The 24640-nt window shown below is 32.5% G+C and overlaps 1 protein-coding gene across 1 annotated transcript in view; it reads right to left on the bottom strand.

Moving 5' to 3' along the window:
• LOC143250365 (uncharacterized) overlaps positions 1-24326 on the bottom strand; it is a 28792-nt gene extending 4466 nt beyond the window's left edge. The window contains exons 1-2 of the mRNA XM_076500810.1: positions 24231-24326; positions 5145-5309 (exon numbers count right to left, since the gene is read on the bottom strand). Coding sequence (XP_076356925.1) covers positions 5145-5309; positions 24231-24326 — 261 coding nt within the window. The remainder of the gene's footprint in view (positions 1-5144; positions 5310-24230) is intronic.
• Positions 24327-24640: the final 314 nt, after the last annotated feature.

Genomic DNA, 24640 nt, shown 5'->3' with positions numbered 1-24640 from the left:
CCTCCAAATTGCAATTCTAATTTTTATATTTTAAACTTAGAAAAATTTCTAAATGAATTACAAAACTGCATATCTTGTTGATATATATCTCAATATTTAAGGAAGATAATGATAATAGTAATGTAATCAATGACTTATTATATTGTAATGGATTTCAACAATATATATATATATATGTTAACAGAAGATCAGAACGTTGAGATAGAACATTGGTTAAATCTTGGTTAGATTTTGTGTATACATAACTTACAGGTACAAATCCAAAAAGGTATCTGATCAAGGTAAACATATCTGATCATAGTATGATTTTGGTTAATTTAAAAAGTATTTTTAAGACAGTTAAAATACGACAAAAACATAGTTTCACCTAGTACGTGGCATCCAGTTTTCTGTTCTTCATCGTGTTGCTAACGATTTGATATCCAAATCTATATTCTTCATCTTTTTACTGATTATTTAAATCTAGTTCAATATTCTGCATTCTTTTACCACAAACTCTACATCCCGATCTCTATTCTTCACTGTCTTACCAGCAACATGACACCCAGATCTCTATCTTCATTGTCTTACCAGCAACATGACACCCAGATCTCTATCTTCATTGTCTTACCAGCAACATGACACCCAGATCTCTATTCTTCATTGTCTTGCCAGCAACATGACACCCAGATCTCTATCTTCATTGTCTTACCAGCAACATGACACCCAGATCTCTATTCTTCATTGTCTTACCAGCAACATGACACCCAGATCTCTATTCTTCATTGTCTTACCAGCAACATGACACCCAGATCTCTATTCTTCATTGTCTTACCAGCAACATGACACCCAGATCTCTATTCTTCATTGTCTTACCAGCAACATGACACCCAGATCTCTATCTTCATTGTCTTACCAGCAACATGACACCCAGATCTCTATTCTTCATTGTCTTACCAGCAACATGACACCCAGATCTCTATCTTCATTGTCTTACCAGCAACATGACACCCAGATCTCTATTCTTCATTGTCTTACCAGCAACATGACACCCAGATCTCTATTCTTTATTGTCTTACCAGCAACATGACACCCAGATCTCTATACTTCATTGTCTTACCAGCAACATGACACCCAGATCTCTATTCTTCATTGTCTTACCAGCAACATGACACCCAGATCTCTATTCTTCATTGTCTTACCAGCAACATGACACCCAGATCTCTATACTTCATTGTCTTACCAGCAACATGACACCCAGATCTCTATTCTTCATTGTCTTACCAGCAACATGACACCCAGATCTCTATTCTTCATTGTCTTACCAGCAACATGACACCCAGTTCTCTATTCTTCATCGTTTTACCAGCAACATGACACCCAGATCTCTATTCTTCATTGTCTTACCAGCAACATGACACCCAGATCTCTATTCTTCATTGTCTTACCAGCAACATGACACCCAGATCTCTATCTTCATTGTCTTACCAGCAACATGACACCCAGATCTCTATTCTTCATTGTCTTACCAGCAACATGACACCCAGATCTCTATCTTCATTGTCTTACCAGCAACATGACACCCAGATCTCTATTCTTCATTGTCTTACCAGCAACATGACACCCAGATCTCTATCTTCATTGTCTTACCAGCAACATGACACCCAGATCTCTATTCTTCATTGTCTTACCAGCAACATGACACCCAGATCTCTATTCTTTATTGTCTTACCAGCAACATGACACCCAGATCTCTATACTTCATTGTCTTACCAGCAACATGACACCCAGATCTCTATTCTTCATTGTCTTACCAGCAACATGACACCCAGATCTCTATTCTTCATTGTCTTACCAGCAACATGACACCCAGATCTCTATACTTCATTGTCTTACCAGCAACATGACACCCAGATCTCTATTCTTCATTGTCTTACCAGCAACATGACACCCAGATCTCTATTCTTCATTGTCTTACCAGCAACATGACACCCAGTTCTCTATTCTTCATCGTTTTACCAGCAACATGACACCCAGATCTCTATTCTTCATTGTCTTACCAGCAACATGACACCCAGATCTCTATACTTCATTGTCTTACCAGCAACATGACACCCAGATCTCTATCTTCATTGTCTTACCAGCAACATGACACCCAGATCTCTATTCTTCATTGTCTTACCAGCAACATGACACCCAGATCTCTATTCTTCATTGTCTTACCAGCAACATGACACCCAGATCTCTATTCTTCATTGTCTTACCAGCAACATGACACCCAGATCTCTATACTTCATTGTCTTACCAGCAACATGACACCCAGATCTCTATCTTCATTGTCTTACCAGCAACATGACACCCAGATCTCTATTCTTCATTGTCTTACCAGCAACATGACACCCAGATCTCTATTCTTCATTGTCTTACCAGCAACATGACACCCAGATCTCTATTCTTCATTGTCTTACCAGCAACATGACACCCAGATTTAATTTACATGTTTGTTTGTTTGTTTTCTGAATTTTGCGCAAAGCTACTCGAGGGCTATCTGCGCTAGCCGTTCCTAATTTAGCAGTGTAAGACTAGAGGGAAGACAGCTAGTCATCACCACCCACCACCAACTGTTGGGCTACTCTTTTACCAACGAATAGTGGGATTGACCGTCACATTATAACGCCCCCATGGCTGAAAGGGCGAGCATGTTTGGTGCGACCGGGATTCGAACTCGCGACCCTCATATTACGAGTCGAACGCCTTAACACGCTTGGCCATGGCGGGCCCTTAATTTTGTAAAAGCTCCGTGTGATGGGTATAAGGAAAAAAGCTACTTAACTGGTTCATGAATTGTTTGAATAATAGAAATAACAAGAATTGGAGAAATAATTATTGGTTAATGATTATAAAATATATTGTTTCACAAGACTTTATTTTGGGTCAACTATTGTTTAACTTATATGTTAATGATATTGTAAATATAGGTTTGAAGAGTTTAATACAAATGAAATATATAGGAATACTGATAAAAACCCTGATCATTCACTCGCAATATACAAATGTTATTAGCATGTATGTTTAACAGATTTATGATGAAAGATGTAATAATAGATATAAACATTTATTGGTAAACAATAAACAGCATTATTATTGAAAATGTGTGCATGTAGAAAATTTTAATTCTACGACATAACTAGGGCTAGTTAGAGATAATGATTTTAGTTCGTCTAAAGATATAGCTGTGAGTTTCAATAAATTAAAACCAATTACATCAATATTATGAAAGATATAAAATATTTTACCAATTGATAGAAAAAAATAATTTATATAAATTTAGCAGAATCACTTGTATATTATAGATTAAAAATACCTGGTTGAACATGTAACATTCATTTAAAAAGAATAAGCATATTTCAAACAAAGGATGTTTAAGATAAGAATCTTAAACAGGAATACCGAACTTCGTATAAAAATTTCATTAATGAAGGAAAGTTTAAAAATCAGTTATTTGATATAAATGCACTTTATAAATGCATGATAATTTCGAATTTCTATTATAATTAAAATCGTAAAGTACTGAAAAATTGTATGTACAACACTAGAACATTAGAAAATATATATTTTAACATTCAAAATTACAAGAGTAATATATTATAAAATACCATAGATAATGAACCAACTCCACAGGAGTTATTGAATATACATGCAATTGAAGAATTAAAAAAAAAACAGTCGGTTATTAGACAAAATGATTAATGTTCACTGAATGACAATGTATTCAAACAGGATTAATATTAACATTAATCTAATTAACTTATTTTAATACGCTTATTGTTTATTAATATGCACATAATGTGTGTTACCAAAACGAAAATAACTTATTCTTCTTATCAATGCAAAAATTGAGAGGATTTTAACTAAATAAATAGACAAACAACTTATTCTTCTTATACATGAAAAATTAAAAGAAATAGACAAACAACTTATTCTTTTTATCCATGAACAATTAAGAGAATTAGACAAATAACTTATTCTTCTTTTCCATGAACAATTAAGAGAATTAGACAAATAACTTATTCTTCTTATCCATGAATAATTAAGAGAGTTAGACAAATAACTTATTATTCTTATCCATGAAAATATTAAAAGGATTTAAATTAAAAGAGAAAGACAACAGTATTCGTTGACAAACTTTAACTGGACTATCTAAAGCTACCTTTCAACTAATTCTACAAACTTTAAATTATGATATTTGTGTTACAACAAATCGAATAAAGGATCAGTTACCGAGATAATATAAAATATAAACAATTCACACTTGTTGAGTCAGTGTTGTTCACGAAACATCTAGTCATTTATATTCCATAACTCCTGTGGAGTTGGTTCATTATATACGGTATTTTATAATTTATTACTCTTGTAATTTTGAATTTCAAAATATTTATTTTCCTGTTTCACAAGTAGAACTTCGAAAATTGAACCTAGATACAAGTTGCTCAAAAATAATAATTCGCTGAATAATAATAATAGTAAATACATCAAGTAATATCAATATAATTTTCAGATAATAAAACTTTCGTATGAATGATGTTAACAGACATAGATGAACTAAATAATAATGAAACAAATACATTCAAGATGTGTCAGTTGTTGTAATTAGGTGAACACATTATTTAGGTAGTAATAAGATCTACATTAGTCTATTAGGTGAACACATTCAAGATGTGTCAGTTGTTGTAATTAAGTGAACACATTATTTAGGTAGTAATAAGATCTACATTAGTCTATTAGGTGAACACATTCAAGATGTGTCAGTTGTTGTAATTAGTCTATTAGGTGAACACATTATTTAGGTAGTAATAAGATCCACTTTTATTGTAGTCGTTATACTTACAGTTCTTTATCATATTCTATAGTGTATTCTACAATTGTAACGCTATATTCACCATAACTATCAAGACTATGTTATCCACCATAAATACCGAATCGATCAAATCCACTATAACCACCTAGTTCACCTAATACTGAGTCTAATGAATCTACAACAACGACTAAATCCACTGTTTTCACCGAGACCACTAATTTACCATTACCACTGATTTCTACCACACGAATAGAAACGACACTATCTGGAAAAATAAGAAATGTTTTCACTCCACTTCCTAATCTACCATCATACACTTTCTCCCAACTTCTCCACCATATCTTTCTAAGCCGAATCCCCCACCTCTATATCCACCATATCCTTTAGCTTCATCCCTCGTTCCTACAGTTTCTTTACTTTCATCAGCCCAAACTGTCAATACCAGAAGACAGAGAGAAAACACAACGAACACCTGAAGACAAAGTAAACAGTATTAGTAGATACTCAAGATATGGACTTAAACTGAATCAAAAGGGTCTGTGAGGTGATATAATTGGAATTAGTTTGTAATATCCAGCAAGTAATATAAACCAATGTTTTATTTTAAACTAGAAACCAAGCAATAGAAATGCAGTATGTATAACATAGATTCACCTTACGTATTGAGAAACCATGGTTGAGATGGTGAAATTTTGAATCAGAGGCAGATGAGAAACGGACCACAAGAAAACCTATTTATACCGACTTGATGGAAACCAAGCGTTTTTACACAAGCCTAAATTTATCAGTAGTCCAAACGTGTGTGCTTTAAAACAGTGACCTTTAAAACTGACCAAAGACACAAACGTTATTCTCGTTACATTAACAAAGGTACTGTCTGTTTTATTTTTCAAATTCTTGATATAGCTATAAAACAAAAATGATATAAAATATTGACAATATTAACTGAGGTATTGAAAGTAGGACTAGTCAAATTAATAGTGCTTTATTTTTAGTGAAGTACAGTCTTACACTTACTGTTATTTTTGTTACTATTATAATGATGTAACAATAACTTCCTGTATATAGTTCTGTTTGAGAAGTGTACGAAATTCGTTAATGATTCCAGACAAAGATGAACATTATTAAAAGTGAAAAATTGCGTAAACGTAATAAGGAAGTAATTAATTATTATTCTATAAGCATAATATTATTTTAGAATATAAGTTCTCAGAATATCATTCATAGAAAATAAGAATAGTTATTAATATCGGCGTAATGAAACTCGTGCTGTCTTGTACGTAACATTATCTAAACGAAACGTTTTAACAAAGCTTTTCGTTTGTAACAACAGCCAATTTTCGTCTTTTAGCAGAAAAAACAAAGTTAATTTTAAAGTATTTTAATTTATTTTTTCGAAAGTTATTGTAACAAATAGAATAATTTTTTGATGAATAATTGAGAATACTATGTTTTATTTCATGTCAGGTTTTCCTAAGATCAACAGAAGTTTAAGTTGAACTTATTTAAATCCTGTCAAAAGGTGATTGATACTGATGCGAAGAAAACGAAAACCAGCGAAACCTCCTTGTGGTTCATGTTTGTTTTACTTATGCATAAGTCCTCCAGTGGTACAGCGGCAAATCTGAAGAATTATAACGCTAAAAATGGATTTCAATGCCCGTGGTTGATAAAGCACAGTCAGTCTAATGTGTAACTTTGCGTTTAACAGAAAAACAAACGCGAAAGCGTACACATATATTGAATTTTTTTCTCATCTCGATTTTAGTTTATAATACTCTATGAACAACTTAGTTATACTGATATCCTTCAGTGTAGCTCTCGAAAAATCACATTATTTTAACTTATAGACATAATAAGGTTACGTGGGGGAAAGATAAGATATAAAACCTAAAAACTAACATTTGGACTTTACGTTTGTCCTTGAAGACATGTTCGTTTCATTTGCTTGTTGTCAATTTTACGTAAAGCTGCACGAGGACTATGTGCGATAGCCGTCCTTAATTTAGCAAAGTCATCACCATCCACCGCCAACTCTTGGGCTACTTATTTACCAAAGAATTGTAGGATTGACCGTATCATAATAATGTTTTTCCACGGGTTAAAGAGCGAGCATATTCGCTGTGACAGAGATTCGAACCTGCGACCCTCATATTGTAAGTCGAGCTGCCTAATCACCTGGTCATGTCAGGCCGACATCTTAGTTAATACGAATTTAGTAAAATCTATACACTTATATTTATTTAGTATGGATATTTTCCTCAATATTTGTACATTAATATGACATGAATGAAATAAACAGAAGTATATTCTCACAGTTACAACGAGTTAAGTGCCTTCATGTAAACTCATAGCAGGTTAAAGTTCTGTTTGTTTTTTAATTTCGCTACACGAAGACTATCTGCGTTAGCCGTCCCTAATTTAGCAGTGTAAGACTAGAGGGAAGGCAACTACACATCACCATCCCCTTCCAAATTTTGGGCTATTCTTTCACCAACGAATAGTGGGATTGACCGTCTCATTATAACGCCCCCACAGCTTAAAGGGCGAGCATGTTTGATGCGATGGGGATAGTAACCCTCAACCATCAGGTTACGAGTCGAACGCCTTAACCCACCTGGCCATGCCGGACTACCATGTTAAAGATATCTTATTTTTTATTAAACAAAATTAAAATAATGCTTCATGGCATCGTGTGATGTTTTAGTAGCTGGCAGTCGGACACTTGTAATTACACTGGGTAACAAACTTTTTACTTTTTCATGTTCCTGGGCAGAAAGTGTTATTTCCCAATTGATTATGCCTAAAGTAAATAGAGAAGACGTATTTTTGTCTTCAAACTTTGCTCTTGTGACCTGGGACCGTATAACGAAATCAAGATGGGAGACTATATTTGGGGGCTGATACGTGATTTACATTACAGTCACAAATTTCGAAAAACTCTTCACTTCTAAACATCTTTGTTCATTTTTGTTTAATTTTAGTATAAATACGTGTAAATCTTCATTCATATGTTGTTTTATTCAGACATTATGTAAGTGAAAATGTGCAAATTTGCCCGTTTTTACATATAAAATAGATTAATTTCTAAATTTCGTTATCCACGTCACAAAAGTAGAGTTTGAAGGGAATAATGGCCATTTTCTGTACTTTTACAACACAGGCAATTAAGAAATAACACATACTATCCAGAAACAAAATTTGTGTTACATAGTGTTATTGTTTAACTACATACACGCACATACTTAGAATATATAATAAATTTGTTGAACTTACAAAAAACATGTACTTTTTAACTGCCACAACAGAGAATTAATTATGAGTTATATTGTTTGAAACTACCCGAACATGTATGATAAAAAACCGTCGTGGTTTCTGTGTTGTTTATTCTCAGAGTTCACAGAAAACAAAACAAACAGATAACTTCTGTTTATAATATCAACTGAAGAAAGTTTAAACAGTCAGGTTATTCCTCCTAAACTACTGTAGCGAAACTCTTGACAGTTTGTACGATTTAATTATTAAAGTCTTCGTTTGATAGAATATTTATTTCTTTATGATAGCTCAATCCTAAGGTCAATGTGTTCTCAATCCTTCAGTGGGTAAGGTTAGTGTAGTTTAATTAATAGAAGCCAATGTTGTCGGACCTCAAGCATATCCTCCGCTGTAATAAATATATATATTATTCTCAACCTAAAGAAACGTGTTCATCTTTCTGGAACGTTATTTTTATGACATGCTCGACACGTTGTTGTTTTTGTTGAACAGAACAGTTTTGTTTATTTTTGAATTTCGCGCAAAGCTACACGAGAGCTATCTGCGCTAGCCGTCCCTACTTTAGTATTGTAAGACTAGAGAAAAGGCAGCTAGTCATCACCACCCACCGCCAACTCTTGGGCTACTCTTTTACTAACGAATAGTGCGATTGACCGTCACATTATAACGCCTCCATGGGCGAAAGGGCGAACTTGTCTGATACGACAGGGATTCGAACCCGCAACCCTCAAATTAGGAGTCTAACGCCTTAACCCACCTGGTCATTCCATGCCTGAACAAATCAGATCTGTAACATAATAACTAAGACAACAATATAAAGATCTGTAACTATTGTTGACATTACAACGCTGATGAATATTCTTGTCAGAGTTATCTTGTATTATTGTAAAGAGAAGTGTTCGTAATATCATTAATTATATAAACTTTGATAATTATATATTTGCCCATAATGCAATACACTATACATATTAGGAATATAACAAACAGCAAGGAAACAGCAATTATCAGTGAGTTACACATTCTCGAGTTTTTAGCGGTGGAAGATTTATGGGAACACTGATATATTCTCCATGTATTTATGTTACTTGTTTTCTTTTTGTGAAATACTTTGGAATACTATTTTGTTGCTCGAAATCCTTAACATAACAAAACAATAAAACAGTAATCAAGTTATGATTTTGTTATATTGTAGCAATATGTAATAATATGTTAACAATAACCTGTCTATCTTCTTCTCCAGTTACACGTATTTACTGAGAATGGAAGTCAAACATTTCCACAAAGGACGTCTTTCACTGTTTGAAAACAACAGTTTCTTCTTAGTCCTAATCATAATTTATATAATATGATTGCTAATAAATTAGAAGTCTCGTAATAATGATAAATTCGCTTGTTGTAATACAATAAATAAGGCAAACAATCATCACCAACAGGTATTAATTTAATAGTATCACGACCGTTAATAAGGTTTCCACAAAAATTGTTTTCCGACTAAACCAGTAATCACTCACCTTAATTAACCCAAATTCTAATTTCAAAATAAACTAACTAATTTCAGTTCCTTGTACTATCATGATTGTTTTAGTTTACTGTGTTACTGGATATATAGACAGCGATATATTATTGTATGATATTGCTCGATATCTTATTGTATGATACTACTCGATATCTTATTGTATGATGCTGCTCGATATCTTATTGTATGACACTGCTTGATATCTTATTGTATGATACTGCTCGATATCTTATTCTATGACACTGCTTGATATCTTATTGTATGATATTGCTCGATATCCTATTGTATGATACTGCTCGATATCTTATTTTATGATACTGCTCGATATCCTACTGTATGATACTGCTCGATATCCTATTGTATGATACTGCTCGATATCTTATTGTATGATACTGCTCGATATCCTACTGTATGATACTGCTCGATATCCTATTGTATGATACTGCTCGATATCCTACTGTATGATACTGCTCGATATCCTATTGTATGATACTGCTCGATATCCTACTGTATGATACTGCTCGATATCCTATTGTATAATACTTTATTCTTTTGATGCTGATGTGGAGAAATGAATTAAAAAGGTTGTTCAATTCTAAGAAATAGATATAATTCAAATATTCATTAGATAATTCAAACCATAAACTTTCATAAGGAAACAATTGGATAAGATAATTAAAATTATTATGAGATATATATAAATATTATTTGGAATTTCGGGGTAAAGGACACACAATAAGAAAAACTGTAGAATTAGGGATGTAGAGTTTGTTGTTGTTTTGTTTTTAGGATAAATGGCTTATGAAAATTTTTCATTTTCTGTTCGCTCGTTAATTTCAAATATTGGTGAGAATGATGTACCTTGTGTTATTCTTTACCAGTTGTACCAGTATTCCTCAGTGTCTGTTTCCAACATCTTACGCGCTTTATTAACAAAATTTTATGATGTTAAAGCTGACCCTAAGAAAACGTCCTTATCACTTTGATCAATAACTTACACAAAATTATTGACACTAATACTTCAGTTAAAGAAATATTTGGACTTTTAGTTTCTTCTTTAGTATCTATAGGAAAATAGCTATATAGAAAAATCCACATATTTTCTTAATAACTGTGAGTATACGTTTATAAAGTGAGAATACGCTAAACATCTATTTTCTCTCCGTTACAAGTAATATAACTGTGTAAAACTTAATTTCAACTTGGCCGGCATGGCCAGGTGGTCAAGGCATTCGATTCGTAATCTGAGGATCGCGGGTTCGACTCTCCGTCACACCAACCATGCTCACCCTTTCAGCCGTAGGCGCGTTCCAAGTAGACTTTCAATCCTACTGTTCGTTGGTAAAAGAGTAGCCCAAGGGTTGGCGATGGGTGGTAATGTCTGGGTACTTTCCGTCTAGTCTCACACTGCAAAATTAGGGACGTCTATTGAAGATAGCTCTCGCGTAACTTTGCGAAAAATTCAAAACAAACTTTAATTTTTAATTAAACACCAACTTCGGTCTGGTATGGCCAGGTGGCTCCGGCGCTCCACTCGTAATTAAGGGTGCGAATCTCAGTCCCATCATATATGATCGCCCTTTCAGCCGTAGGGATGTTATAATGTTCCGGTCAATTCCACTATTCATTGATAAAAGAGCAGCCCGATAGTTGGCGGTGGGTGGCGATAACTAGCTGCTTTCTTTCTAGTCTTACACTGCTAAATTAGGGAAGGATACCGCATTTAGCCCTAGCCTAGCTTTGAGCTAACTTCAACCAATGACAGTTGTATTGTTTTTGGTTTTAACAATTTTGTTTCTGTATTATTGACAGATTTTTGTCAATCAGAAACTGAACAAAAGAAGCTTCGGTTAATGAATTTTGATTTGAACTATTTTGGTCAGATCTTTTCCACGTAACTAATTGTGATTTCTTTTATTTTCATAACTCTTATTAGGGTTTTAAAACAAATCACTTTTTTGACATTATATCGTCTCGGAGCAGTTTCTCAATGACTCTTATCTTAAAATAATTGTTCAAGCAACTCTAATAAAAATGTCTAACCTCATATTTTGTTAATATTTAAATAAATCTTGTAAAGTCAATGGATGGTATCAGTATTCTCCTGAGATACTAAGTCTCATAGTGCTGTATACTCACAGCTGAGATGGTTTGAGCAAATTCATGATTACTGACCATTATTTTTTTTATCAACCATTCGAAAATAACTAAAAAAAATCCATATATTTTACAGTTTTTGCGCTAAGTATTTCAGTGACTTAAAGGGTTCGAAGCCAACGCTTTTAGGCAGCTGTAAAACTGAGAAGAAAAAAAGAAACGAATGTGAACTGTAGTTGCCTCTCAGAACTAATCGTTTGCGAACTATAAGTAATGTTTATATTATTGAAACATTGAGTATTAGTGTTATTATTATATAATGCATTTTACTTTACTTTTCTAGCACTAAATTATGATATCTTAGGCGACATTTATGTTCCAAATCATTGCACTTTTAGTAATGCTGTTTTCAAAGAATCTTTTCGTACCATTGTAACAAATGGCAGGAATATTCAAACAGTTCTATGTCGACTTTTTAACCATACAATTTCTATGAGATTTTCGCTAGTTCTTGTAAGTACTTTTTGTCATTTGATTTTCTTATTTTAATAATTTAGGTTACTGTTGTTTTTGTTGCTTTTGAATTTCGCGCAAAGCTACTCGAGGGCTATCTGCGCTAGCCGTCTCTAATTTAGCAGTGCAAGACAAGAGGGAAGGCGGCTAGTCATCACCACCCACTGACAACTCTTGGGCTACTCTTTTTACCAACGAATAGTGGGATTGACCGTCACATTATAACGCCCCCACGTCTGAAAGGGCGAGCATGTTTGGTGCGACCGGGATTCGAACCCGCAACCCTCAGATTACGAGTCGAACGCCTTAACACGCTTGGCCATGCCGGGCCCATTTAGATTAGTATTTTACTTTTTGTAATTCTTAAAACTTATTTAATTTTGCTTGTTTATTAAACAGGTTCGCCTTTAGCTATTTTTCAAGTTTTTATCTCGGAATTTGAGTAAGTTTTATTTATTTATATATTAACGATAATAAATTTTATCTCGCTGTAGATTTCTACGAATGTAGCGGAGTTTAATAATACACTAACAGCAGTTTGCTTGCAGGCATGTGAGACGGTATATCTGGAGTGAAAACACGTATTTAGAAACCTTCTTATTGCTGTATTTGATGAGAATTAGTAGAACAAATGGTATTGTAATTCCTACTCGAAAAAGGCTTAGTGATAAACTAGATTTTTATAATATAATAAGGTTGATAAACAATAGATAGTTAAGTTATAACATTTCTATTATCGAGTAGGTTTCCACGAAATTTATCTCACAAAAGTCCACGAGGGTAATGAATGAAACTTATGCTTCAGGATAAACTAGTTAAATGTAATTCTAATTACCACCATTATAAATAGTTTACATCATAACATTGTTCGATTAAAACCACTATTGTTTAAATATACCGTATTTCGCTGTAGTTCATTCTGTAATAAAACTGAACGTTCTAAGAAGTTGTCCAGTCCTCAAACAAATATGTGAGTCAACTACTAGTTAGACGCCTCAAACATTCTCACTAGCAGTAAGAAATAATGTTACAAACGTTCGCTGTACATCTAATAATGTTAATTAAGATTCGCTGTTGTTTGTTGTGTTTTAGTTTATATTATATGGAAGTTACTCGAAAGTTATCTGCTCTAGCCATTTTTACTTTTGAAGACGTATACTGATGATTTGTTTGTTTTGAATTTCGCCCAAAGCTATCTGTGCTAGCCGTCCCTAATTTAAGACCAGAAGGGAAGAAACTTGTTGTCATCATCCGCCGATAACTTTTGGGTAACTCTTTTTACCAACGAATAACGCAGCTGACCGCCATATTATAACGCCACAACGGCTGAAAGGGCGTGCATGTTTGGTGTGACGGAGATTCTAACCCTCGACCCTTACACTAGAAGTCTAGCGCCCTAACCACATGCCTATGCTCGGGCTAAATGGTTATATTAGAGAGAGAAGATTACTAGTTAACATTACCCACTCTTACCTTGTGAATACGATAATCAAAGAATGAGATTTGACTGTTACTCTTGTAACACACATGTGTGTGTTATGTTTGTTCTTTATAGCTAAGCTACATCGGGCTATCTGCTGAGCCCACCGAGGGGAAAGACGTATAAGGTCTAAAGGTCAATTTGTACGTTTCTATTTAATCGGTAAGAAAAAATAATATTTTGCTTAATTATATTGTCCTATATTAATACATTAAACTCACTTCTTAATATTTTCAAAGACTTTTGGCGAAGATTTTTATTTATAATCCGACTCATATAAAACAAAAACTAGACTTGGACAATATGTTAAATAAGTGACTTGAATTTCTTCGGTAGTAGTCTCAAAGAAACCAACCGTTACTATAAAAAAAGGGTAAATTAATTTGTTCCACACGTAACCTAAGCCTAATTCAATAAACTTCAAAATTCAAAACTTTCTATAATCAAAATTTTCAAGCTGATGAAATTATATATTAGTTCTCATATTACATATTAGTTCACATATTACATATTAGTTTTCACATTACATATTACTTCTCATATTACATATTAGTTCTCATATTACATATTACTTCTCATATTACATATTACTTCTCATATTACATATTACTTATCATATTACATATTAGTTCTCATATTACATATTACTTCTCATATTACATATTACTTCTCATATTACATATTAGTTCTCATATTACATATTACTTCTCATATTACATATTAGTTCTCATATTACATATTACTTCACATATTACATATTACTTCTCATATTACATATTACTTATCATATTACATATTAGTTCTCATATTACATATTACTTCTCATATTACATATTAGTTCTCATATTACATATTACTTCTCATATTACATATTAGTTCTCATATTACATATTAGTTCTCATATTACATATTACTTCTCATATTACATATTACTTCTCATATTACATATTAGTTCTCATATTACATATTACTTCACATATTACATGTTAGTTCTCATATTACATATTACTTCTCATATTACATGTTAGTTCACATATTACATATTACTTCTCATATTACATATTACTTCTCATATTACATATTAGTTCTCATATTACATATTGGTTTTCATATTACATATCAGTTCTCATATTACATATTAGTTCTCATATTACATATTGGTTCTCATATTACATATCAGTTCTCATATTACATATTACTTCTCATATTACATATTACTTCTCATATTACGTATTAGTTCTCACATTACATATTACTTCTCATATTACATATTACTTCTCATATTACATATTACTTCTCATATTACATATTACTTCTCATATGGTTGATCTTATGCTACTCTCAGCTCTGGCTGTTTTTCGATTTGTTTCGTTACTCATATTATTATTACAAACTAAACCTCTAATGTCTCATGAAAACATACAACATTATTCACTAGTGTGATATTATTGAGAGATTTTATACAAGTCATTTATCCCCAAAATATATTAAATTAACGTAACTCTTATCCAGTATGACTAAATGAATATCCGTTATGATTTTCTGAGATCTGAATTATTCTGAGACACTGCTTTCACTCGTCTTCCAGAAAACCATTTCTGATTTTGCTTAAAATCATTTGAACAATATCTAAAAAATACAACATACCGCTCCTACGCTATTGGCAGCTCGTGTTATTTCCTTATAAAGACTAACATTTGATAATTTATCTGTCTCTTATGATAGCTTACGTGAAAAGTTCAATTTATTTTTTATTAATTATTCTGAAGAAAAAGTGAAATTTGGTCACACTAACAATTTCCACAGCAGTCGTACGTAATAAAACATTAGTACCATTAAGTTACAGAACACAGAGTTACTAGCTAATGTAAGAACAAGATAAAACATTAGTACCATTAAGTTACAGAACACAGAGATACTAGTTAATGTAAGAACAAGATAAAACATTAGTACCATTAAGTTACAGAACACAGAGATACTAGTTAATGTAAGAACCAAATAAAGCACTGATACCATTAAGTTACAGAACAAGGAGATACTAGTTAATATAAGAATAAGATAAAATATTAGTACCATTAAGTTACAGAACAAAGAGATACTAGTTAATATAAGAACAACATAAAACATTAGTACCATTAAGTTACAGAACAAAGAGATACTAGTTAATATAAGAACAACATAAAACATTAGTACCATTAAGTTACAGAACAAAGAGGTACTAGTTAATATAAGAACAAAATAAAACATTAGTACCATTAAGTTACAGAACACAGAAATACTAGTTAATATAAGAACAAAATAAAACATTAGTACCATTAAGTTACAGAACACAGAGATACTAGTTAATATAAGAACAAAATAAAACATTAGTACCATTAGGTTTACAGAACACACAGACACTAGTTAATGTAAGAACAAGATAAAACACTGGTACCATTAAGTTACAAAACACACAGACACTGGTTAATGTAAGAACAAGATAAAACACTAGTACCATTAAGTTTGAATTCAATAACGTTACAACAATCATACAGACATCAACGAAAACTGCTCTTCGACCTAACAATAATCTATTGCTACCAGAAATAAATGACCTTATAACACTAAATTGTTGTTTTCGTACCGTTGGGTGTCCAATTAAAAACAATTAACGATTTCTTGTTATAAGGTCGTTTATGTCTGGAATTAAAATGTTTTCTATACACCAATATGGACTACAGATATTAAATGATATTGTATTAGATTAGCGAAAGCAAATTGTAATTTCATAATAAACTAATTAATTTTAGTTCTTCGTAGTGTTGTGAATAGTTTAGATGTAACACTGTATATTTAAATAACACGTTATTTTATGCCTGTTAATCAGAAGAAGAGTACAAAACAATTAAAAGTAATTTACCAAACGCTAAAATACATATGTGATTAAAACACCCATCACACTTTACTAGTATGGTTTGTTTAGTGAATTTCGCGCAAAGCTACTCGAGAGCTATCTGTGTTAGATGTCACTAATTTAACAGTGTAAGACTAGAGGGGAGGCAGCTAGTCATCACCACCCACATCTAAATCTTCAGCTACTCTTTTATCAACGAATAGTGAGATTAATTATCACATTATAACGTCCCCACGGCTGAAAGGTCGAGCATGTTTGGTGCAACGGAGATTCGAACCCACGACTCTCGGATTACTAATCGAGGACCTTAACCACCTGGCCATGCCGTGCGAGCAGTTTTAGTAACTGTAATCCTTTAGAAACAAAGGATTCTGTGAAGAAGTCACGATAGTTGGTTTTTAGTTAATTTAACATTCAACTATTCGTACTTTATTTAAAATAATTAAACTTTAATTAATTTGTAAATGCAACCTAGTCAGGGTAAAATAACCAAACCTACTACATTGTCGTTTACTAGCCGGTATTGGATTGAGATGCGGTTTTTTAAATTATATTTTAATGTTGCTCTGCTTATTCCGTTTGTTCTTTGAGATTACCTAACATTAAATACATTTTATGTTAAATTAATATGAAATTATTCATTAAACAAAAAGCTGTTTCTAATTCATATAGACCTATATTCAAAATATAATAATAAAATAAAATACAAGCTCTTCCATACACTTGCCTGGTTATGATATTGACGGTTATAACACCTGACGAAACAAAAGAGGACACTAGAGGGCAGTATCTTACTGTTAGAGTTTCTATGTGTTGATCATTGACTAACGTTCTAGCAGTTACAAACTAGATTCTGAGTGATTAAGATGTTTATTTTTATCTTCTACATAAAATTCTAAATTACTAATAACTTCAGTTAAATAAAATAAGGAGCATCTATCATGGGTCCACTTAAGTATAGGTTTAACTCTCTTTTTGTTTTGCTGAGAAGTTAATAATAATTTTTTACACACCGTAGTAACTAATTAAGTGTTTCATTGGAATCAAGCACAAAGCTACACAATGGACTATCTGTGCTCCGTCCACTATGGGTATCGAAATCCGGATTTTAGCGTTGTGAATCCTCAGACATACTGCTCTGTCAGTAGGGAGCCCTAAGTAATTAACATTTAAAACAACACAATTCGAAGAAACTTTTGTGAAATATTGTTGGTTTTTAATTAAACAATTAACTTTTGCACGAGAAACGTTTTTGATTTCGAAATGCGTTCCAGTATTGTTGAATTCTCAACGCGAACCAAGTCGACAAAATTTATTGTAAATGAAACATCCGATTTTGTAAAATAAGCTTATTTATTTTCCAGTATTTTGGGTGTTTCGTATCTCCTAGACTTTATATAAATATATTTCTTTATACCCACAAAACAAGGCTTAACCTGAAGAGTCACAACTCATATATTACTATTTTAGTTTTAATATTAATGCATGTCTTACACGGAAAGTCAGAACACGGTCCTACTGATGTCATAAACATGATTTTACTAATATTTCTAAGAGGTAGGACGAGGCTAGGATCGCGATGGACACAAAGTGGTTAATATAAAGCACATGGTTAAGCACCGTATACCCTGATAACAAAACAAAACTGTATTAGTACTGGCTGCTTCCAATAAACGAATTCATTTATTAAATGTTGCTTAATTGATAAAACACAAGGTATAAGATAACCTATATCAGAAATATTCAAAGCTATCACTGCGGGTGTGCTTGTACTCAAATAGAGAACGACTAATTTTATGTCTAAGATAAAAAATATAAACAATTATAATTAATTTTTTGCTACAATCATATTAAGGATTAAACTTTTTGCAGTTAAATTCGTTTTAAATAATTATAATAGCAATACAAATTAATAGCTCTGTTCTCAAATATGACGTGTGTGTGTCATTATTGTTTTCAAATAGTCTTCTGATGTAATAGAATTGTAACAAGAGTAGGATTATACAACTGTAATAATGTCATATTATTCTCAGATTTTTCTGGTGTCATCGACTTGGTGTTCTTAATAGTTCCTACACATTATGGTAATTTTATTTATTACTTCAGATTGATATTTCATTACTCAAAATTCTAAAATTACAAAATTATTATATCATAGCTTCCTTTCTACTTGACTGTTGAAATCAATTATTTAGAATTTATAAGTAACTTGTATTAAGTTTAACGTTAATTAAAAATCATAATTCTTCTCCCGCTATGCTTTTCCAATACTGTAGCAACCAGCATGTTACAATACACAAACTGTTATTTTTTTATGTACTATTGCTGAGACGAAACGTTTCTCATTAAACTCTATTTACAGCGAAGTAGAAGACGTGAAGCGTTTCTATAGATGACTCTTCTTACGAACGAATGTTAAAGAAAAACATTGTTCTAGATTCTGATGGTAATTTTAATTGTGTAATTATCACTATATAAACAACTTAATGTCTTTTTTTATAACATTATGAAAGGTATCAACAAGTAGTACCACTAAGTGTCAGTTGACTATAGAGCAGACTTACTATGTCCTTGGACGTAGTAATAACCCATCCGGTTAAAGAACGCAAACTCTGATTTCATAATAATAAATTCATAAACCTTAATTATAACCCTAATAATGGTTCTAATAATTTCATACTTAATTTCATATTAAACTCTTCAATGTGAATAAATTAAGCCACAGCAAAAACAAATATCGTTTTTTTGTTTCATTTGTACAAAGTAAGAAATGTTAAGCCTAAACATAATACGTCTTAAGAATTACCAAAAATTAAAAGTCGTAAGATGTACAAATACGTTTTTATTCACATATAAGATAGCTTATAAATAGAAGTGACAACACTGCTTAATCTCTGTAAGAAAATTTACAAATTCTCAAAACTCAGATTCTAAAATAAGCAGTTTTTATTAAGAGTAAACACATGGCGTTTTTATTTACAGATTAAAATCCGGGGTTAACAAGAGTTAGGTTACCCATCTCATGGCTTTGCGTCGTAAGTCTTCCGTAATTGTTCTAAGTTCTTTACAGTTGGCTTAAAAATTAACTAATTTCTAGCTAATAATTTAAACAATTATGTAAAGATAAAGCTAGTTTTTGTACAATGTCCGTATCATAAACACATATAAGCAGTAATTATATAATGAATTTTATAAACAATGGTTTAGTTTCTTAATATCCCCAGCTGGTACAGCAGTAAGTCTAAGGATTTACAATTCTAAAATCAGCGGTTCTATTCTCATCGCTAGACTCAGTAGATAGCTTAATGTGACTTTGCTATAACAAAACACACAAACACGTTGCTTAATATTTTTTATTGTTCTCGATGACGTGGAACCTACTTGAAATGAAAATATATCTCAGAACGGCTGGTGTCGGTATTAACACTTTTATTAATAAGTAGAGAAGAACGTTTCGACCTTCCTAGGTCATCTTCAGGTAAACTCGAATTAACCTAAAGATGACCTAGGAAGATCAAAACACTGTTCTTTCCTTATTAATAAAAGTGTTAATACCGACACCAGCCGTTCTGAGCTACAGTTCATATTGTTTTAGGGTTTATAGGGTATATATATATATTATACTTACATAATGCAATTGAATAAACGTATGAATACAGTAACCATTTTTCTTCTCTATCGAAAAGTAACTATAACTACAAGTACAGGGTATATTAATTCATTATTTATCTCTAAAATTTATTTCACCAAATTCACCCGTTTATTAGTACTTTTGTCAGATTGACAGAATTTTGAACAGACTTTTTTATCTTTAACTGTAAAGGTAGAGCGTTCGATTTGCAACTTGTGGATATGTTCGTCTTTCTAGCAGTGAGGGTGGTATAATATTATGGTCAATCCCACTATTTGTGATACAATAATAGCCCAAGAACTGGTGGATTGGGTATTCATGAGATGCCTTTCTTCTAGTTCAAAACCAGGGTCTGGCATGGCCTAGCGCGTAAGGCGTGCGACTCGTAATTCGCGGGTTCGCGCCCGCATCGCGCCAAACATGCTCGCCCTCCCAGCCGTGGGGGCGTTATAATGTGACGGTCAATCCCACTATTCGTTGGTAAAAGAGTAGCCCAAGAGTTGGCGGTGGGTGGTGATGACTAGCTGCCTTCCCTCTAGTCTTACACTGCTAAATTAGGGACAGCTAGCACAGATAACCCTCGAGTAGCTTTGTGCGAAATTTCAAAACAAACAAACAAGTTCAAAACCAGTGACAGCTGGCGCCAAAACCCTGAACTATTTTTGTGGGAAAATAAATTGTAAAAGCAAACCTTTGAGAAGTGTCCCATTTAGAGTTTCACCTCAAGACTCAGGAAGTTAAACACGTGGTTAATGTTTGTCTACTTCCACGTGACTTGTTTCTGTTACCAATTTCTTACTTATACACAAATCGTTTTGTTTTTTCCTTGTAGTTGTTGAGTTATAATATTCTTGAAAATGATGTATTTTTATATTACCGATGTAGTTGTACCAACATTCCTCACTGTCCGTCTCCAACACCTGATGCGATTTATAAATAAAACCTTAGGTGCTAACGGTGACGCGGAAAATGCTCGCATCACTTTGATGAATAGCGTACAGAAAAGTGTTGACAGTAAAAGTTAAGTTAACAAAAAATAACTGAACTTTTAATTTATTTTCTTCGTCATTGTCTAGTATATAAATAACCATTAAAAAAGGCATCTCGTGATGACAAGAAACCCATCTTTGTTAACCTGAATATAACCTGAGAAGGTCGAAACGTTGTTCTCTACTTTATTTTAATAAAAGTTTTAATACCCATATAAGCCGTCTTGAGATGCAAAAAAAAAACATTTATTTGTTACCGATAATTTACTTAAATTATCTATGTTAATTAAGCGAGAATTAACTAAATAAAGCTATATTCTACCATTAATTAAGAAGTTGCTTGGGAACTCCGTTAATGCTAATAACGATTTAACAATTTTCACAACAGCGACATCGTCTTCTTAGAACAATTTTATTTCAATACATTTTTACCGATTTTGTTTTTAAGTTCCTTCAAGCATTTACATCAAACAAATAATTCGGCAGTTGGCATGCTGAGGTTTTCAATAATATCTTTCATTCGTTTTTGAAGAACTATAAGTCTATATTATAACTCAGTCAGAATCTGTGAAACCAAATATTGCACAATCGATTTACAATTCGCAACAACTTCCTTTAAGAACAGAAAAAGCATATACATTATTTTCATCAATGTTTGTCGAAGAACATAAACTAATTTAACTCCATTACATAGTTTATAATTTCATATAATTACAGTCAAGAAATATTTTACATCTTCAATTTACAGTAATGAGTCGTACATTAAAAAAAAAATCAACCAGACAAGGTTGCAACCTAAGCCTTTTCTGTTACACTGATTACTCTTACCAGAAAGCCAGCCTTATCGAACTTAGGTTGAAAATGCACTGGTGACGTTTTAAAATAATCTACTGTAACGAATTTGCTGTTATATATTTATTTTAATATCTGCGTTTGTTTCCGTTTGATGTATTGTTCGATGTATGTTGAGCAAGTCTGGCCTGTTCTCTAAATTTGTAAAAGAATCTCGTAAGTAAAAATCAACAATATATGTTTTACAAAACACTAGCATATCTTCAAATTTTGTTGAACGTTCGAGAATCTAATTGGTATAAACGATAGTGAGAAACAGGAATAGAATAATATTGGTCAACTACAGTCAGTATATTAAAAGCATCAGAAGCTTTAATTGTAATTAACGCTTATTAATCAGAAAACTACGGAATTTGACCAAGAATGTTGATAGATTTTAAACATTAAACAACGTTCAAGTTCAGTAAATAAAGTAAGTATTTCTTTGAGGACATTAAATATGTTCGTCGGTGAAACATCAGTTTATAATAGGCTTAGAGGCCAGCCAAGCAAGCTTAAGAGAGGTGTAACACTATCAAATCTGTATTAATTTACAAGTTGTGGACCTAGACCGTGGATAAAATACTGAATTATAGACCAGATAGAAGACTCAATATTGTTTGTACAACTTGTATTTAAACCAATATTTTTAATAACGGTTATTACAAATTGTATCGTTGTTTGTATATTAAAATATATTTGTCTCAGGAAAGAAGACTGTGTGTATCAATCTTGTTGGAAAATGTCGTAAATTTGATACAAATCGACATTTAATTAACTTTTGAATTACAACTTTCGGCTATTTGAAATTGTAATATATATACTTAAAGCACATAACATAATCAATTGGATACCCGTCCGAGATAAATTATTATGCGTATCAGAGCTATATAAAACATTATAGGCTGACAATAAACTGTGGTCTTTAGATTAAACTTGCCAGTATTGGGCACTTAAGAATTTCCTCGTTAATTAATAATAATGACATTAACTTCCTGAAAGTGTGTTGTACATCATACCCTTCTCTTAAAGTGTGTTGTACATCATATCCTTATCTTAGAGTGTGTTGTACGTCATATCCCTTTCCTTAAAGTGTGTTGTACATCATATCCTTTTCCTTAAAGTGTGTTGTACGTCATACCCTTATCTTAGAGTGTGTTGTACGTTATATCCCTTTCCTTGAAGTGTGTTGTACGTCATACTCTTTCTTTAAAATGCATTGTACATCATATCCCTTTCCTTAAAGTGTGTTGTACATCATATCCCTTTCCTTAAAGTGTGTTGTACATCATACCCTTATTTTAAATTGTGTTGTACATCATATCCCTTTCCTTAAAGTGTGTTGTACATCATACCCTTATCTTGAAGTGTGTTGTACGTCATATCCCTTTCCTTAAAGTGTGTTGTACGTCATACCCTTTCTTTAAAGTGTGTTGTACATCATATCCTTTTCCTTAAAGTGTGTTGTACATCATATCCCTTTCCTTAAATTGTGTTGTACATCATACCCTTCTCGCTTCCTGAAAATGTTGTGAAAAGTTAAAATCTTGTCTGTCCCTTTAGACTATCGTAGTATACTTCTGAAAGTTTGTATTTTTTTGGTACGAAGCTCAACACGTAATAATACGTCGTACATACGTTTAACATGAAAACATGGTGGTGATTTTGGATGGTTACTTTTACGACACCACAGACGAGTTCGATAGACCTGGTTTTAATATTTTTCTTGACTTAATCAGGTCTATCGCATAACGACTACGAACACAGCAAGAATTGTTATCAGTTTCTTTGTAATTAATTAAGCACAAAGCTACAGAATGGGCTATCTTTGATTTGCCTTCCACGGGTATCGAACTCCTTTTTCTAGCGTTGTACTTACCAAATAATAGTGGGATTGACCGTAACATTATAACGCCCCACGATTGAAAGAGCGAGCATGTTTGGTGTGACAGGGATTCGAAACCGTGACCCTCGGATTGCGAGTCGAGTGCTTTAACCACCTGGCCATGCAAGACCCATTAAATAGCTATAAACGATCACCACTGTTATTACATGTACTGTTTATATCACGTGTCCATTGCCACTAAATGTCACTATTAATTTTAAAATATTAATATTTTTTTTAACTTCTAATAAAACTGGACATCCCTAATTTTGAATAACTGACCAAAAGAGTGTCGGGATCAGAACTCGATACTGGTGAATATTTCCCTGGCTCCTTAATGAGAATGACGGAAATCCCTTGACATTGTAATAAGGTCATAGTTCAAATACTTTAACAGGACGACGTCCTCAGGGTATTTGCCAAGTTAGGATAATTCAATGAATATTGAAACTGTTTGAGTAAAATGTTAGAAACGCAATGTTCTTTGAACAAACCGCTAAGGTTGATAGCTACACAATATACGTCTGTGTATAATGTTTAGATACGTAAACGATAATTTATTTCAAAATGTGACCCTTTCCAACTTAAATCGCCCAAAGTATCACATGGCGATTTCCCTAAATAATAATTGTTATTTCAATTACTTCGAGTTTGTTTAGTTCACGATTTTATTTCACTTATCCAGTTTGTCC

Source organism: Tachypleus tridentatus, chromosome 5 (genome assembly GCF_004210375.1).
Source record: "Tachypleus tridentatus isolate NWPU-2018 chromosome 5, ASM421037v1, whole genome shotgun sequence".
NCBI lineage: Eukaryota > Metazoa > Arthropoda > Merostomata > Xiphosura > Limulidae > Tachypleus > Tachypleus tridentatus.
This window is presented reverse-complemented; position numbering and strand designations above follow the sequence as displayed.